A 19,695-nucleotide genomic window follows, 5' to 3' on the forward strand; every position below is an offset into this window, starting at 1 on the left:
GGGAAATTACAGATTAGGAATAGCAACACACCCAAACCGGCTGACCGCGGCAACGATCGACACAAGCATAGAAAGAAGACTTTTTTTTTCTAATTGTTTGTTTTTAATTTTACAATTTGTCCAGTGGGACATTAGGTAAAATATTGTAACTTGTAATTGAATAGCATGTGGATGGTTACCCCCAGCGGGGTGCCATCTTCGTGTTTTTTAGGTTATGTCCTTTGCGAGATCAGCTGGCTGTTTCCTTTTTAGTCTTCTTTCTGTGCTTGCGTTGATCGTTTCCGTAGCCAGCCGGTTTGACTGTGTTGTTATTCCTTCTCTGTACCTTCCCGCGCATCTGGTAATCTCCTCCTTGACCTTGGTATTCCCACGTCCTTCCGAACATCCTCGTTTCTAACGCACCATGGGGCGTTTGCTATTGTTCTAAGAATTTTTGCTTGCAACGTCTCTATTTTGTTTATATGGCTGTTCGAGAAAGAAGACTGAAAAGGAAACACCCAGCTGATCTCACAGCGGATATAACCTGACAAACACGAAGATGGTACCCCGCTGGGGGTGACCATCCACATGCTATGTATATTTAAGATACAATATTTTGCCAAATGTCCCACTGGACAAATTGTAAAATTGCAATAAAATAATAATAAAAAGTAAACACTCTGATGCTCGCATACGAGTATTCTTACTGCGCGTTTAACCTAGTCCAGCAGAGAAAATTATACATATCTCAACAAAGTCATCGGATGACCAGCCTGGGCGAATTGCGTCCTCGATGACCGAGCTTGCTAGAGGTTGCCTGCGTAGAAAGCGTCGGGAAAGCTGGCGAAACTCGTCGAGTTGGATAGGTGAAGCATAGATAGAGCGATCGGCGGTTCGAAACCTTCCTCTTTTTAATTCAAAAATGTTAACCTCCGGAGCGATGCGTCTGGCGAACTTGGGTTTACTTCGCGCTAGTATTACGACGATATCGGCGCAACGTGTGCATCGCAACGTCTAAAATTAACGACGAAATGCTTCGCTTTAACATCGAAGAGCAAAAGGAACGAACAATTGCGCGTGCAATGTTGCTAAAATACGCAAGAGATGGAAATATCAGGTCGACGAGAGCGTCAGAAATGGGAATATTAAAATAGAAGAGAATATGAAACGTGGAATTCTTACTATGTCGTAAGAACAGAAGAATATTGTGGACTATGTGAACGTATGAATATCGCAGTTAGGCTTGTTAGATTGTAATTTATATTATGTATGGTCGTTATAATTGTAATGGCGTGAAAGATCCGAAAGGGGTGAAATTGTTATATCTTGAAATGTACATGTAGCGATTTACAACGAAGTGATGCTTTTTCGCGCTTTGCTACGCTTCAGGGGACGCGAAATTATCGACTTTTTCATCGACTTTTTCATCCTCTAACTTTCCACGTGTTTCCACCTAAGAGACAAGTTTCAGGGCGTGGTATTCGTTGACGCGAAAGCGTGGCCTACGTGAAATGCAGCACTTTCGGCGTATTTGATAGGCTACTTTGACGCCATACTGCTTTCTAAGCCACGATTGGACCAATGAACGGAGTCGCTGGCTGTAGGCCACGGTCGCGTGTACAAGCTGGAATCTCCTGTGGAGGGGGTAAGGCTCTGAAATGGAGAGCCGAGCTTTACGAATTGGCCACCGTGAAACGCCACGATCGAGGAGCGTAGGATTTTGTATGTCGCGTTATCTGCCAGTGAAAGCATCGAAGTAGAGAATATAAACTACACTAGCGAGCTCGCTCAGTGACTAACCTAAACCGCTTTTCGTAATTTCTCGACATTTATTTAAAATAAGTGCGTACACGGTATTTCGTTCGGTATGGAAAGATGTCGTTTGAATGAACATCGATTACGAAGCTTTATTAAATATGTGTTATTATTAACAACGAAAAGGTTTTATGTCAGAAAACTGCAACTTTAAAGTCAAGTACGTGCACATATATTTGATACCTTTATATTCGACGCGTATACCGTGAGGTAAATTCGCTTTTAATTTTCTTCAATTCGTCAGAAAATTGTGTAACTGTTAACGCTATCTGTAACGTGCGTAAATAATATCACGTCAAAAATATTATTCGCGAATGAAACGTTTCAATGTTATTAAATTCTTTAATGGAAAAGCAAGGTTATAGTACGACTCTACACTTTACAAAGCTTTTCGATCAAGAAAAAGATATTTATATTATGTAACATTTATTAGACACTGGTTGAATATAAAATAACGGCGATATAATCGTAATGGTCATACATCTAAGACAAAAATCGCTCCCTATTATCATTATCAAAGTATTGCTGTTTTCGTCCATACTCGTTGCTGTTCGTTTTACACCATGAATTATGCGACCGCACTAAGGAAGAACACAAAGAAACAGAGACAACCGGGTTCTGGTAATCTCTGCACGATGGCGCTACACGACAAGTCCGAATTACTCGATCGAAGTGTCTCACAGCGGACAAATTCACCAACATCGTTTCGTCTCTCAGAGCCCTATCCTCTCCACGGTATTTTCCAGATTTACCATACGACCGTGACGCGAGCCAATGAAACGATGGCTAGAAAGCAACATGGCGTGAAAGCGTCCCATCAAATACGCCAAAAGTGCTTGACTCTAAGCACGCGTAACTTTCGAACCGGCGTAACTCTCGCGTCTTAAAGCTCGCTTTTTCAGTCGAAACACGTCGACAACGACGAGACTGCGAGGGAAGTCGATAATCTCGCGTCTCCTAAAGCGCAGCTTCCCCGTCTTCCGAGTTCTTAAAACACGATCGGTCGAGCACTCGTTCTTCGTAAATTACGCGACGGAACGGAGTGCGGCGCTTCTCGTAGTCCTTCGTCGTTTCGTGATCGATAGCGCGTTTCGGTAGCGCGACTATTTCACCGAATTCTCTCTGTGTTCCATGCGAACATCGGAGTGAAACGCGCAACTAACGCGGCTTTCTCGTCGTTCACGATCTTACTTCGCCATTGTGGCGGTTCCTCGTGAGACAGAACGCTGTTGCCGAGTTTCCCGCAGCCGAAATAACGGCGACAGTTGCCGCAGATTATTCGAAGCGGCACAGAGCACCGATCGCGTGCAGCGCTATCGTAAACCATAACGCTACACGCGAACGATCGCTCCGGTCGTCGAGTTATGAACTCGTATCGACCGTTGGTTTAATCCGCCTCAGCCGGTTCAGTTTCTGTCTCCTGCGTTTCCATGTTCATCACGCGGTCTGTTCTTCTTGCGCCGATCGGAACCACGCAATGGCCAATATTGTCGACGCGATTCCACGGTTCTGGAGCGTACAGCGCGCAGCCCTTGCGGTTGCACAACCGCGGCGTCTCCGTCCCACGCAGCGCTGCGTCCTCCGCGCGATTCTTCGCGAATTGACCTTCGGCGGCACAGCGTGCGCCGTGGAACGCGGGTCCATCGATTGGCCGCTGCGTAGCTCCGCGTACGTCGATCTCGGACCTCGCAGCCCTCGTCTCGCCGTCATCGGGCAGTCGATGGACGCGAGGCGTCCGGCGTGAAGGTCGCTTCGCGCGTTGCTTGCCCCGTAGCCTCGCAGATGTGCACGTTGGCGCGTACCCAGACGCGTGTCGTCCAGGTATCCGTCGCGATCCGACGACCGAGACAGAAGCGAGAAATAAATGTTGGATGGCGACAGGATCGAATACGATCGTCTGGGTTCTGTTCGGAAGAAGATGGACGCACTTGGACTATAAAAGCTTCGTACAGGAAGCGGAATTAATTCGTACGAGTCGCAGAAGACTCCTTTTACGAGGAATTCCGAAAGGAACGTCACGAGGTCGCGACAGCAACCAGAGCACGCGTTCTTACCGGCTTGCAAATTGTTGGTAAATTGTCGTAGCTCGCTGCTGCGACTGGTTCTAGCTTCCAGCTCGACCTTGAATTATTTAACTCGTCGCTAAGATTCTTCGAGATCGTCGCAAACGGCGACACTGCGTCGCGGCTTCCTGAATCAGTCGCTTCGATATACTCGCAATATTCGGCGGAGACGCGAGCCCGATGGATTAACTGCGAGCTACGCGCTCGATTTTTGCATATTCGGACGACCAGGCGCGTTAACATCGCCCTGGTTTGCTTGGTATATCTGCTTGTTAACGACGCTTGTAACATTTAGCGCAGATTCTCAGGTAATCTTCAAAGAATCTTCTGCGGGGAATCGTCGAGGTTCCGTAACGTGGTCGAAATTGCTGAACTTTGACGCTTCAGAAGCGCGCCTGTTCGTTCGTTATCGCTGACGGGCGATTTTTATACCGTCGGAATAATATCGAGCATCGTCCACGTCGGCTATTCCGATTAGCCAATTTAGGACGCGAGAAATTCCATGAATTACTCGCCGTTTAACGCTGACGTTGCTTCGGCGGTTCGAGTAGGTCGCTGAAAATTTTACTCTTCCCGTATGCGTTTCGCAATTTTCACAGATAAATCTCAACGGTTTAGCCACGGTGGAAGATAGCGCGACTGTGTTGCGCGCGAGCTTCCGACGTTTAACGCACAAAGATTCTACGACGGTAGAGAACGTTGCCAAAGTGCAGATCGCCTCGTGCAAGCAGCTCACGTCGATACCCGTCGACGCAGTCAATTCGCAATTTGATATCTCGACATTTCGCTTCCTTTCGCTCTAAAATAGTCCGAATGCGAGAGGAAAGCGTTGACGCAGAGCGCGTCGCACGTGAGATTGGGAAATACGATCAGAGCGAAGATCGTTGGAATCATAGTTGCGCGAAACACAGAGTTCCAAAATGTTACGACGATACCTAACATTTGTCTCTCCTCGTGCAACTTCCACGGTATCGTTAGAGTGCGCTCGAGCAACCCTGCGCGGATCCCTTGAAATTGCGCGGTGATTTTCTATCCAAACCTGCCCTAGTTCGCTTTCGCTGCGTGAAAACGGGGCCGTTTACTTGAAACTCCACTGCCTCGGCTTTCTTATCGTAATACTCCTCGTTTCCGTCTTTCGAACGCGTCAAGCTTTCCATCGCTGCTTCAAGGAAGATATTCGCCTTGTCTCGTAACGACGCGAGGATGTAATCGTCGCAGGCGCAGGGAAGTTCCAGTTCTCTTAGAATCGACGACGGTAGAGAAGCCTTTTGGCCGAGTAGAAGTTCGTGTGCTGTTGAGTCAGCGGGTTTGAGGGTTGAAGCGTTGCAAGCGAACGTTGCCAATCAGACCTACTCGTTCCGGTTTCGTTAGTCTTCGCGCAATGCTTCGGCTAATCTTTTAAATTTAAACGATATCTTTCGAATTTTCTTTTTTTTGTATTTATTTATTTAAATTTTGCAATTTGTCCAGTAGGACGTTTGGTAAAATATTATAGCTGTAAGTGATAAAATATAGCGTGCGGATGGTCACCCCCAGCGGCACTCCATCTTCCACGTTTCATTGTGTTTCTATCGTGAGATCTGCAGGATGCTTCTTCCTCAGTCTTCTTTCCACTATGGTTTCATTTCTTTAAGCTACCAGCTGATTCGCCTGTGTTGCGAGTCTTCCTTTATACTTTTTTGCATATCTGGCGATTTCCTCTTTGACCGTTGGGATTTTTCAATCTTTTCGTAAGTCTTCATTTCCGACGTACCATGCAGCGTTAACTGTTGTCCTTGAGATTTTCGCTTGCTCTGTTTCTATTTTATTTATGTGACTCATCGCTGCCGTCCCCCATAGTCGGACTCCGTATGTCCAGATTGCTTTGATTATCGTTTTGTGTGTATTTGGTTTATCCGTTTATGCTTAATTTAGATTTTCTATTCGTTAACCAGCACATCTGCTTCATTCTTTCGCGTATTCTGTTTGTTACTGATTTTATGCGATGCTTCCATGTAAGGTGTGTACCTAAATGTGTTCCTAGATACTCGACGCGCTTTGTTCGTGCTACGTGGCCGCCGTCCAGTTGGATATCCGGTGTTTTCCCTTTTCTGAGCGCAAAAGTTACGCGATTGCACTTACTGGTGTTCGCAATCTTCCGAATTATCCACTGATTTCGCAATGGCAAAGGCTAGTACAGGTATGTTCTAAACAAATTGCTCGAATGTTTTGCCGACTCGGACATAAAGCCTGGACCGCGGTTAGTAGAAAACGTCTTTGAGACTCCAAACTGTGTAAATATTTTCATTGACATTTTCTCAACATTCGATGACGTAGAATTCGCGATTTGACGCAGCTTCGGCAGAGCCATATTTGTTTAAATCGCGTAGCTCGGTAAAGATAAATCTAATCCCAGTTTCGGTGAGTGGTTCGTAGCCGCACGATGTCCATTGCTAGTGTCACGTGGAATTCAACCATATTACATTCCCATTGCGAAAACAGACGCCACCAAACATCCTACTGAACGGCACGCACAAAACACGAACGAGACAAGTCAAATACCCAGGACTCCACGTAGATACACAACTCACGTGGAAGCAGCATATTAAATCAATAAGAGACAAAATACAGACAACAAGCAGGCAAACGCATTGGCTAACAAGTGGAAAATCCGAACTAAGCATAGAAAATAAACTAAAAATATATAAAACAATTATAAAACCAATCCGGACATACGGAATGCCACTGTGGGGGACAGCAGCAAAGAGCCATATAAACAAAATAGGGACGTTACAATCAAAAATTCTGAGAACAATAGCAAACGCCCCATGGTACGTTAGAAACGAGGATGTTCGGAAGGACCTGGGAATACCAAGGTCAAGGAGGAGATTACCAGATGCGCGGGAAGGTACAGAGAAAGAGTAACAACACACCCAAACCGGCTGGCTACGGAAACGATCAACGCAAGCACGGAAAGAAGACTAAAAAGGAAACAGCCAGCTGACCTCGCAAAGGATGTAACCTAACAAACACGAAGATGCTACCCCGCTGGGGGTAACCATCCACGTGCTATTCAATCACATGTTACATTTTACCAAATGTCCCACTGGACAAATTGTAAAATTAAAGGAAAAAGAAATAAACAATAAAGGAACGTGGAATTCAGGGTTGAATGATAAAAGAAGAGAACACTGAGTCGTAACCCAACTACTGACCTCCTTTATTACAAATTCACCACTTACAAGCAATAGACTGACACTGAACCGGAGAAAGGGCTGCGCGAGAACTGCCCGAGCTGTCTGAAGTCTCCGCTTACATACATTTTGGTTTTAGGATTTAGGTTTGAGGGGTTTAGCGTAGGTTTTGATGCGGAGAAGTGTCCGAAGGTCGAGGGTCCGTGTCTTATCCATGATGTAGACGAAGGTGTGTCATAGCTTCTGCATAGGCTATGACGATAGGACGGTGACGTGTCCGAGGGAGTCCGAAGTTCGGTGGTCGATGTCCTATCTTGATGTGGACTAAGGTGCGTCACAGCCTTGATGTAGATTATGATGATAAGGTGGCGATGTGTCGAAAGTAGTCCGAAGCTCGGAGTCTATGTCTTATCTCTGATTACTGTTTCTGAGCGGATGGTCTTCTTGAGCGTGTGGCACTAGCTTTTCAAACGTTTGTCGACTGTAATGATTATTTCCGTAGATCGTTTAGCTGGCTTAAGATTTGTTTCGTTTGTTTGAAAAGAATTGCACGATCGTACGTATTCCCTTATATCCGATCCAACGGACGGCCAGTAACGTCGCTCCTCGATTTTTGTACGTTTTATCGGAATATCCGGATAGTGAACCGTCGAGATTCTCTTTCAAAATTTGCCGCGGTTCTCCGAGAGTTTGCGGTGCGATACTTTCTGAATTAAATAATTCAACTTCATTCGCTCGGAAATATAAATTTCCACTGCTCGTTCGATCGATCTCCGATTCGATATTAGCGCGCTTCTTAGCAGGGAGAGATATAAATTCTTCATTCTTGATCGGTAGTTTTCATTCTTCCAGACATTGAAATAGACTTTTGTACTCTGGTTTGTCGAAACGTAAGTTTCAAGTAAATAAAAGGTTCGCTTTTCATTTCGTAGTTCCGACAAGCCGTTCAACTTCGGTTTAAGATTCTCTGTATAGGAATAACGAATACACGTAATTGGAATATCGATTCGTTTGGATTCTAAATCTTGAGGCCAAGGTACAGCTAATGGATCACTAGGTGTCGATAACTTTCCCCTTTCTGACTTATAAAGTACCGTATTTCGACTCGTATAGTAAAACTAATGGACAAAATCCTGATACGATCGATTCTGTTGAGACGTTACATTGGTCGAGCCTTCGGAAATCGGTCTGGATAGACCGTCTGCATTTAAATCGGCGGCTCCTGGTTTTCATGTTCTGTTTCATCTTGATTCGTGCGATGCGAAACTTGATAAATTCGTGACAAGACTGATCCTGTCGAGTCGTTACATTAATCCTTTCGCTTCGGCAGTCCAGTCCGCCGAAGTACTGTCACTGAGCGGAAGCGCGCGCCAGAAATGCGCACAGTGTGCGTGATTGTTGTATATACGTTTTCCTAAGTCTTAAATAACAATAATTCTTGTAAGAATCGTATATGAAATATCGTTTCACTGTCAATGGATTTAACAGATTTTTTAGCACGAAGCAGTATACGATCGTTTGGATGTTTGAAATATATTGCGTAAAACGTTTTGATGTTGTTTCAACAATGAGTAACTTTTAGGAAGTGATTAATAGGATATATCAATAAAATCAACAGGAAATGTTCTGATAACGAAAAAATATGTTATTGACTACAGATGGCATTGGTGTATGGCCGATATATGGAGTGCCGAACCCAGGATTCGTCGCGTGGTCGTCGTCTATATGCGGCGCTTATAGCCACAGGTCATTTCGTGGATGTCGTCTATAAGCGACGCTCGTATTCACAGGTCATTTCGCGGGCGCCGTTTATAAGCGGCACCCGAAGCGAAAGGTTTAATCGAACTTTCGTAAATGAGTTTAGATAGATCATCTGCGTTGGAGTACAGTCTCGTGATATTAAATTCCGTCGTTGCTCTTTCTAATGAGATCAGAGGATTTGGTGGACGTTGGATGTGATGGAAAATTGAGCCACGAAAATTTCTGGTAAAATTGTTACAGCGAGAAAAGTTATCTGGAATAATTGTACTGGAGGTGGACTGGTTCAAATTTTGATCAGCAGGTTAATTGCGAGTAGATAGCATTTGAATTTTGCAGATAGATATCTACGTTGCCAAGATTGGGCTAGTGATCGTTTCGTCTACAATTATCATAAAATATACATGTTCACATAACGATTGTAATATTACATATATGTCGGGTTGGCGTTGTGATTAGGGTTATGGGCGTTTGATGAATCTTCGCTGGAATTAGCTATCGTTGTGGTACAATAAAGGTAAAGTTTATTAACACAAGTACGGATATTACAGAATTGACAATTTAGTGCAGCGGCTAGGCACTCGTGACACTAATGACAATGGCCTCAGGTTCGATAACGAATCCGCGGTCAACAGGATAGCGAATTTATTGTTTTCGTCAAAGTCTAAGTTGGACTCTATGTTAAAACGTGAAATATTCACTGATCGTAAAGACGTTACTTAACTAATTGATGAGAGAGAGTGTCTCTCCGTCACGGTGATGCTGCAGAGGAAAACTATGATGGGGTGTGTCTAAGGGCACGAGGTCATCGGATTCGTAGAGAGAAGCCTTCGTTCGGAAAGTGAGGGAAATTGACGTTGCTGTTAATTGGTCTATTTCCATGTTGGTTGTTAAAGAAGGATGCTAGCCACCCTTGAGAAAAAGTTGCTAGCGGGAAGCGTCGTTTGCCCTATTTTCCCGTAGTTGGAACAAAGACTTTGTCTGTTTGAAGGACTTTAGTTAACCAAATCTTAAGATTTATAACGGGTTCTCAGGCTAGCTGAACATGTACTGTGGAGATGCGTGGACATCTGGTAATCATCTTACCTGAAGAACAGAGTCTGCGTGTGGCGAGCCACGGGACAGAAATCGTTGGAACGTTTACTATCGAAAGCCGCTACAACTATTTCTTTTTAAGGAAAGTTATACTATTACACCATACCTTTGTTAGGCAAAACGTTCATCCCTTGACCGCGGCTACGTTCGGCGACTGGTTGTCGCCCCGAGCCCAAGCTCACTATCACAAATCTCAAACAAATACAATCGGAATGCATTGCTTAATTACGGCTATGGTAGAATCTAGATTGCAGTGTTAAGGGATTTTCCCAAAATTCCAAAGGGAAAGCTCTGGTGTCCTTTCATCTCCGACATATATGTAACCCAATCTTCTCAAATCATAGAATGCATTCTAAGATGTGATAATATTTATAAAGCATGGATATAAGCACAAATAAAACTATAAATACGCGTACCTGAATTAACGTTCAATGTAAATTTTGCAATTGCATATGACTAGTAATATTCTAATATTTTCCAATTTGACAAAACCAAAAATTTGACATCAATATTAAATTCAAGGTACTGCATTTTACATATGTACCACAATAGTTATATATTATTTTAAAGATTGTAGCTCTTAAGAGAAAAGTTATAATGCTGCTCCCATTCTTCTTCGTAGTTATCTTTTGTAATTTGCAACAAGTGAATCATGCTGTGAACGAAACTATATCCCCAATTCGGTTGTCCAAACACATTAAAAACATACGAAAATAACAATATCGTTGTGTACCGTGTAAGACGATACCAGATATCAATGCATCCATTCCTCGATACTACGCTTTAACTTACGCGACTTACAACTTCATAGATAGAAGATACAGCGTAGCTGTTTCGAGTCGCACTCGAAGAGAGGAACAAAAATCGCGAAACAGTGAGTCGTCTGCAGAAACTCAACTTGCTGATGCAGATTCAGGTAGATATATGTAGATGTACCATGACCAACTTGGGCGAATTGTCTCCTCGATGACTGAGCGTGCTAAAGGTTTATCTGTCTCAAAATTTATGATTCTCAATTATATATAAGCTTATGAAAGATTTGTAAAACAATGTTAGAGAAATTGAACACTAAACCCACTAACCTAAGTAATAAAATTCAGAGTTAGAATTTTACTGCAATACAGAATTGCTATTTTATAATTCACGACCGTTTTTCTACATATCAATTTTTACTAATTAATATTTGAGAATTAAATAAGTAGAGGGAGAGAGAGCTTCAACAATTGAACATTTTGTCAGTTTGATGTTAATGTAGAGGTTGTGATACAACACAAAAAATTTAGTAGGGATATAATATTTAAAAATATTGCATCAATCAAACCTTTAACCATGTTGAATGCCACGGGAGTCACCGGTGACCGGCACTAAAATGGCCGGCGCCTTGGCCGGCGCGCCAAGATTAGTAGAAATACATAATTCGAACAAATGTCGATAGTTATAAATTTATTATTATTACCATCGTTACTACAATGGTGTGACGAAGTTAATGCAGTATAAAACGTATAAAAATAGTTTTATTTATACATGAGATATAGACCTATTATGTGCGCATATTGCTATTATCATATTAGATAAACTGTTCGAGGAATTTTCCTCTGTATCTGACAGTATTCGACATCGTTTGGAGGGACTTGGTAAAAATGTATCGTCAGTACAATTGCTTGACGCATAATCTTCATTTGAAGTCATATTAACTTTAAGGGCTAACTAAAAAATAGAAGACACGAAGTGCAAAAATTTTTGTAGCGTATAAAAGTATAATATACGCTCTTGCCTGATTGGTAACTTATCTCTTGTAAGTGATATATCAACATTACATGTATCGCATAATAAAATATTCATCATGGCACCACGGACAATCCCTGTAAAACTAGCTTGGCACTCAACGTGTTAAGAAATATTCAAAGTGTATATTTTTGTCAGTAATATTTTTATTCAAAAATATTCACTAGTAGTTCCTTCAAACAGAGAATTACATAAAGAAAAATCTATTATATTAGATTTTTAATTGAATTTATATAATCCTTGACTTGGATGTGAACGTGGAATGGGAGAGGGAAGCAGCAGGCAAATTACTTGATTCCAATTAGTGTTAGGATTGTTTTCAAATATAATTTTTTACTATACTTTAAATAACATAAATGAGAAACAAGATTGTAGTCCCTAAAAATTGATATAAATATGAATATACATACAGAGTATTGCAATCCTAATTTCTTTAAAGAATGATATTTAAATTGCATGAGTCTATTGCTACTATGAGTAAGAAAGAAATTCTATTTACATTTAAATCAAAATAACCTCATTTTACATTGTAATACATTCTTATTAACATTTTTCATGTGCCCACCTAATAAGTATTTTTATAATTTTTCATGTTATTTGCTCTGTAATTTGATTTGTCACGAATTAAATATACAACGTTTCGGAAAACCAAGTTACAAGTTACAATAACATCTACTACTACTTACAATTAAGATTTTGATTTGTTCTTGTCTATTAAATTTAATGTTTTAAACGCTACAGACTAATTCATTTTATAACCTCAAATTCTAATTGTAAGCATGTAACAAAATAAGAAGTGCAATTAGCTAGTATCGAGTCTTTCAAAAGCGAATCAAATAAATAGAGAAAGTCTGAATAAGATGAATATTATTGTAATAACGCGGCGGAATATACTATGATTATATATTCTGATATTTGTGATTTAATGATGGTTTATTTACAATGAATGAATTATACAAATATAGACAGAAAAACGATGGTTGTTTAACACGAACTAATCACAATAATGCATTATAATCTAGACAACTCAATGGTTCATTTGCAACTCTCGTCACAACGGATCCAACGTTCTCTCTCATGCGGACCACACTCTCGACAGCTCTAGCAATACTACCTCGACAACGCAACTCGCACTCTCTGCTTCCCGATTGGCACTGCTCACTTTTGCATCCCTTTTGTCTTTTTCTTAGACCCACCACGCACGTCTTCCGCAGCCGCTCGTAGCCAGGGTGATACGTAGGCCCTTTGTACGAAATTGTTCAATTGAAAGACCGACGACGCATTGATGGGCTCTCATCGGCGCCGCGGCTCTCGGGACATTGTTTATATTTCATTACATATCTCTTAAGCCCTCTTCCACGATACTACATTATCATATACTTTTCTGTTAGTACTAAGTAGAGTTATTAAAGACATTCTACGTAAAAAAATTGATATGGATATGATATATAAAAGTATTGCATCGGCAACTTTATTTTCTCAACTTATATACAGCTTACAGGGTAACTTCCATTGCGAGTAAGATGATAATACCAAAGCCATCTATTGGTTGTTATGTTAATTATATATCGAGGAAAATTGAATTTAGACTTCAAAAAAGCATAAATCCTTACAATCTTTTATTGTATTTCAAATTTTGTAAACTATTTATACATTTTTCAAATACACATATGTTTGACACGTGACAAATATAAAAATAATAAAATAGAATAGAATTTGTCCGTAAGATGCTTTATTTTCGAGAAAAATAAATTTGAAAATATATCATGCGTACCCTACTAGTAGTTCTTATCTGAACATATTCAAATTTTATTTTCTCTATTTTTATTATTTTTTTATTTTATTATTTTTTATTTTATTTTACTTTATTACTTTTTTATTTTTTACTTTATTTTCTTTATTTTTTAATGGTATAGCAGATAATACATTGGAATAATAAAAAGAAATATTGAATAACTCGAAAAATTAGAGGAAAATTTAAATGGAATTATTTATTATCCACCGCCTCTCTTTTTAACAGTATTAATATCAGTAAGTTCTATATGTTTTACTACCATATATCTATGGACTATTGATAATAGCAATAAGGTCAATGGCATTTACATAAGATATATTTTCCTTATATTCACCATTCTCTCCACCATAAGAAATTCTCTATTCTAGTTCGATGACATACTGTTCACAGGACAGATGCACAAAAAAATGATATAAATATGGATATATTTACAGAGTATTGCAATCATACCTTGTTTAAGAAACGATATTTAAAGTCTATCGGTTTACTACTACTGCGAGTGAAAAAAAGTTACGTAGCCATCTATCGAATATAATGTTAACTATTTACAGTATAACAGGGAGATGGACGGAGTCTCGTGGAACAGTACAAGGACCAAGGAACGTACTTACTGTTTTCTAATATATCACGCGATGCAACATTGTTTTGTTTACACATATATGTGACACTTTCGGCCAATATGCGTGCTTAGCTTTAAGATTGTGTTGAGTCTGTCAAAAACAACCAATCAGGCTCGCATTCCTTCCAGAGGACTTCTTTCCGTCTCCATGTTAAACACATGTTCATACATATGCCCTTTTTATAGAATTGGGAGGAATTAATAACATTTGTAATTAATGTTACAATTTAATTAATAATAATAATTTAATAATTAATATTATCAACTTTTAAAATGTACGTTTCACAAAATTTTTACATACTCGTACAAATTTGTAATAATATTGAATTATTTATAAGACTATGTTTTAAAACCTGGTAATGAATAAATCAGCAAAAAGCTATAGTAAATATGTATAACAATTAATATAAGTTTCGCGATTTCATATGTAATGTACTCAGAAATTTAGTATAAGTTTTATTATAGAGTACATCTCAGAATATGTAACGTCTTTTGCTTTTATAACAATATGATGTAGTTATATTGTACAGAGTGTCTTCATTTAAATTAATTTCCATGAATATCACACCGTAACTATTATTCGTAATAAAGAAAATGTTTCGAGCAAAAGTTATATAGTTTTCAACATAAATTATTTATAACTTAATGTTAGTGATTAGGATTTGCCGTAGATATGGATAAAAATAGAGGACTAACCCAAAATGGGCCATGGTCATATAAGTATGAATGGTGAGTGTTGGTGTAATCAAAGATCCAGAAAACTAAATTCTGGAAAATGACACGTTTTTATATTTTTGCATATATTTATACTGAAAAAACTTCCAGACATTGAAAAATTCATATGGATATGATATGTAAAGTATTGCATTCATTACTTTACTTTATTCAACTTATATATAGCTTATAGAATCTTTATTATTACGAGTAAAGTAATAATGTCGAAGCCATCTATTAGTCATTCTGTTAACTTACTTAAGAGAAATTTTAAAGTGCAGTGCTAGTGTATGTATGTATATGTATATGTATACATGTGCATACATCCCAATGTGCATGGAAATCATTTTCCGAAATATTTTTAAGATAAATAAATTATGTTAACTGTAAGACCATGATTATATAGAAAGTGACGAGTAGCAAGCAGCATTTCAGGCGATAACATTGAGCGGCGTATGAACATACCACTATTTCTTACTTCTTCCCATATTTTGTCTGTAATAGACATATTTCTATAATGTTTATGATTATCTTACCATAAAATCGATCTAGCCGCATCTTGATAATTAAAGATTCGATATTGAAATAATCCTTCGTATTTATTATTAACGTCTACTTGAGGCTTGGTCTATTTGAATAATGATTGAAACTTGGAGCTCAAAATTTCAGTTTTTATATATTCTTGAAAAAGTATGTAGTAATGACATTTCTTGCGCCAGGAATCTATTAGCTCATTCCTACATAAGAACTTCTTAGGTATAATATTTATTTTCACAAATATTATGCAGATATGCCGTGCCTTCTCTAGGAAAACATTTGTTTATTATAATTTCACCTTCCGCATAAAAAAATAACGTACGTACTTGTTACGTGCTCTAAATACATTGTAATTAATAATAAAAGTTGTACATTAGTTGTAATCAATAAATACATATTGAACGATAATTAAGTAAATCTCATTTAATTCTTTCTTGTGCAAAACATTTGTCAAAAATAACAAACATGCAAAAATTCTTATTATGGATATGACAACGTATTGCAACTTAACTTGTATATTTTCCCGAATATATATCGAGAGAGACTTTCGTAACTTTCGAGAAACAGAATATGTATTGCGCCATCTGGTATATAGTATACATAAGTATAACTATATGTAGTCTATATAACAAGGCGAGGCAGTATACGTAAACTTAATTAGGTTGCTGCAGTTGTAACTAATGGTTGTCTACTACTGTTACTCAAGTGACGGACAGACTACATGCATATATAATATTAAAAGTTCTTTTACTTATAAATAAAAATTGGATTCTTATTTCTTGCATTTTCTAACAGTACTACGACTTAAAAATATTCTTTGAAAATATCACATCGAAATATTAAAAATTAATGATTTTATAACAGTACAAATATTTTAATATCTGCATATTAATTTGATGCTCGCATAGTGAATTGTTTTGAAAGTTGTAATTATAACCCCTTTTCTATGAATTTGTATCAAATTTGGGAAAATCTATCCCAAGATAATTTATTAAAAAATATTAAAAAATCTTGGGAAAATATATCCAAAATAACAAAAAGTTTGAAAGCTGTTAGTTGGCATAGTGCATTCAAGCATTTACACATATTGTTACTTAAAGACAAAGTACATGTAAGATATTGCTTTCACCTTTTCTACATATTGTATATGAGAACACTAACTTCTTAATAGAGATTTTTGATCAATATTAAAAATGTTGTAAACATTAAATATTAAATCTTTGGATTAAAAGCATCTAAATCTAAATGAACTTAAGAGCAAAAGATTTCGCACTGCATAAAAAAAAATGTCGAGACAAGTAAAACTTCAAAAACGGTACGTACGTGCGTGTCAAAATATTCATTACACATCGGTGCATATAATACTACATACATCTGCTTTAAAATACTACCTTCTTATATTTGAAATAAAAGTAAAAAGCAAAAGTATAGAAAAAAATTGATATGGATATGACACAAAACTATTGCAAACTTTAACACTTATTTCATATGTTTATATACTCGCCATTAAAAACATTCTCTAGTGAAATAAATTTCATTCCTGTAGCCATCTAGTGAAAGAAATTACTAATATAATATCTCCAAAAATCTTATATTATAATTATGATTTTTTTAGCAATACTTGGAACAAGATTAAGTTTTTTTGTTTAAAGATTAGTTTTTAAGAGTATATATATATACTTTACTGTATGTATTATACATACTACATAACGCTATTCATCCATGATAACACATGATATATATGTATATGTATAGATTGAAATATCTCTAAAATTTGAATTTCAAAATGGTAAATAATAATTAATATATTAGATCAAACAACAGCATTTTATAATTGCTAATATACGAGTTATTAATATTACAATATTCATTTTCTCTTTTTTATACATTACAATTTATTAAAATATGACAGATAATACACTATACATTTATGCTGGTCCTAGAATGTCAACATTTGCTGTTGTATCTTGAACATTACTATGAGCTATCATGTATTCTGAAACCGATATGTATATCCCAACTAATAATCCAATTACACTTGCTATATAAATATTTCGTTGGAAGATGATGCATGTAGCTATGCACAGACCAAGATATGTAGCATATCTTGCAATATTCTCTTGTTGTTTACGACCCAGAAGGTCAGAATCTAAAATAAATAATTTTATATATGATTATTATTAGTAGTAGTAGCAATATTTTTATATATCTTATTCAATCATCATTTATTAAGAACATACTTATACATAAATTATTTTTTTCACGATATCCATCTGCACAATTTATACACATATCTGGTCCATCACCTGTGCACCCATCACAGGCCATGTCACAATCTAAAACATTAATTAGAAACAATAAATATTAAATTATTTTTGTATGTTTTTTATAACTTACTTAAACACGTATATCCTCCTTCCTTATTAATACAAAATTGATTTTTTGAACAATATTCATCACTTTTTAAGCATTCATCAATATCAAAGCAACCTTGTCCATCTAATATATGCCATCCTTCTGTACATTTTTCACAATTTCTTGGTCCTGGTCCTTTACAAGCTCCATCACAAGCATTGTGGCATTGTGAACAAAGTAATTTATTTTCATCTTTATAGGATTCATAAAATCCAATTGCACACTCAGAACAATCATCTTTCTCATAGCCTTTATCACAGGAGCATTTACCATTTCCTTTTCTGGTACCTGCTCCTTTGCATTTACCATTATTATTACAAATTTTATCTGGAAAACCTGGACATGGTTTGCATTGTGGACCAAAATGATCTTTTGGACAACAGACTTCTGTTTGTTGAATACAGATATAATCATAAATATCTAGATGTATTTGTTGGTAATTAAACCACCAATCTTCTATTTTATTTTCTAATTCTTCAGCTAAAGTCTGACACTGTATTTTACCACGTTCTACTTCTTCACATAAATGTTCTTGTATTTCTATTAATCTGGTTTCACTTTTTGAATATGAACCTAACTTATCTTCCTCCCATGCGCTATCACCACCATCAAATTTTTCACGACTAGTCCTTTCTACACCCTGTATAACAAAACATTACAATAAATTTAAAATAAATACATAAAAGATATTTACACAGATAAATAATGATTAAATACGAATAAAATTACTTATATATATACATAAACAATATGATATAGTAAACTCAATATTATATTAAATTTATATACAAAAAGATATGCATTTATATATACTTTCGTATACATATTTTTTAAAAATTGAGTTCTTTTAACTTATAATATTTAACAAACTCACCTTCTTAAAACTATTTATTAAAATCTTGCAAGCCGCACATGGAGGAAATTTTTGAGCTTTAAATTCTTCACTTGAAGGTGTTTTGTTGCACTTTACAGAAGCAGACATAGAAAGTAAAATAAACAAGCTTAAGAAAAGAAAAAGAATGACATTGGTTCGTCGCATTATTCTACAGAAACGTACCGGTCACTACCTCCAGTACCACTGTCAGCATTTACTTAAAGGCTAATAATAATTACTCTTAAATACAAATCACAAAATGTAATTGATTCTATACTACTATGTAGAAGATCATTATTTTATTAAATATTTCGATTGTAATCAATATATGAATAACTATATTATTCCAAATTTTTCAGACAAACAGGCCCACGTATAATAATACAACAAATATTTCGTAACTGAACATGCGCGGTTCAATCAATACAAAAGTGACACGTTGATCCCTTGCATTGTTTCAATTAATGCACATTTAGTAAATAAGTTTATTTCAATTCAATTTTATTTCATATTTTAATAAATTGGTAGAAAAATATTTTCATACCGTTTATATGATATTCGTAATATTAAAAACTATCAATTAGAAAATACAAACAGTCCAGTCATTAGATAATAAAAAGATATGATTATATTTAAAAAATGTTCACAATTTGAAATAGATAATGTGATGTGACAAATATTATATGACAAAATACAAGTTCCACTCCCTATCTATATGTATGTATATATTTCATGGTAGCGCTAGTGACGTCGTGACGTGTCGCGATTCGTGACACATTTGCAAGGGTTAGAAGTGAGGAATGGTATTTTAAACATAATTTTGTGAAATACTTACTAAGAGATGTTAACAAAATTTGAGACAAAATCTGCTCGAGTAAAAGGGATCTCTTTTCATCCAAAACGTCCATGGGTGCTTGTAAGGTAAATAATAAATATTCTCCGTATCGGTTAGCTGTTAAGTTATTAAAACAACCACATACACAGACGTTTACGTTAGGATTATTAACTCTAATGTAATTCGGAAAATTCTGCATTGTTCTTGAACTATTAAGAAACTCAGATTTCCAGAAATA

The 19,695-nt window shown here is 37.1% G+C and overlaps 1 protein-coding gene and 1 long non-coding RNA gene across 2 annotated transcripts; one reads left to right on the forward strand and one right to left on the reverse strand.

Annotated features, from left to right (window-relative positions):
• The first annotated feature begins 1,745 nt into the window (after window positions 1-1,745).
• Window positions 1,746-13,192, forward strand: LOC122573694. Its single transcript, XR_006318799.1, has 3 exons — window positions 1,746-1,954; window positions 10,695-10,799; window positions 12,691-13,192. It is a non-coding gene; the product is annotated as an uncharacterized LOC122573694 (long non-coding RNA).
• Window positions 13,193-17,203: 4,011 nt separating this feature from the next.
• LOC122573690 (cysteine-rich with EGF-like domain protein 2) lies at window positions 17,204-19,142 on the reverse strand. Its single transcript, XM_043740404.1, has 4 exons — window positions 18,623-19,142; window positions 17,731-18,388; window positions 17,574-17,669; window positions 17,204-17,482 (listed from the first exon to the last, which is right to left on the reverse strand). The coding sequence occupies exons 1-4, from the start codon at window positions 18,785-18,787 to the stop codon at window positions 17,262-17,264; spliced, it is 1,140 nt and encodes a 379-aa protein (XP_043596339.1). The 5' UTR covers window positions 18,788-19,142; the 3' UTR covers window positions 17,204-17,261.
• Between the last annotated feature and the right edge of the window lie 553 nt (window positions 19,143-19,695).

The sequence above is a fragment of the Bombus pyrosoma genome, linkage group LG2 (genome assembly GCF_014825855.1).
Source record: "Bombus pyrosoma isolate SC7728 linkage group LG2, ASM1482585v1, whole genome shotgun sequence".
Lineage (NCBI taxonomy): Eukaryota > Metazoa > Arthropoda > Insecta > Hymenoptera > Apidae > Bombus > Bombus pyrosoma.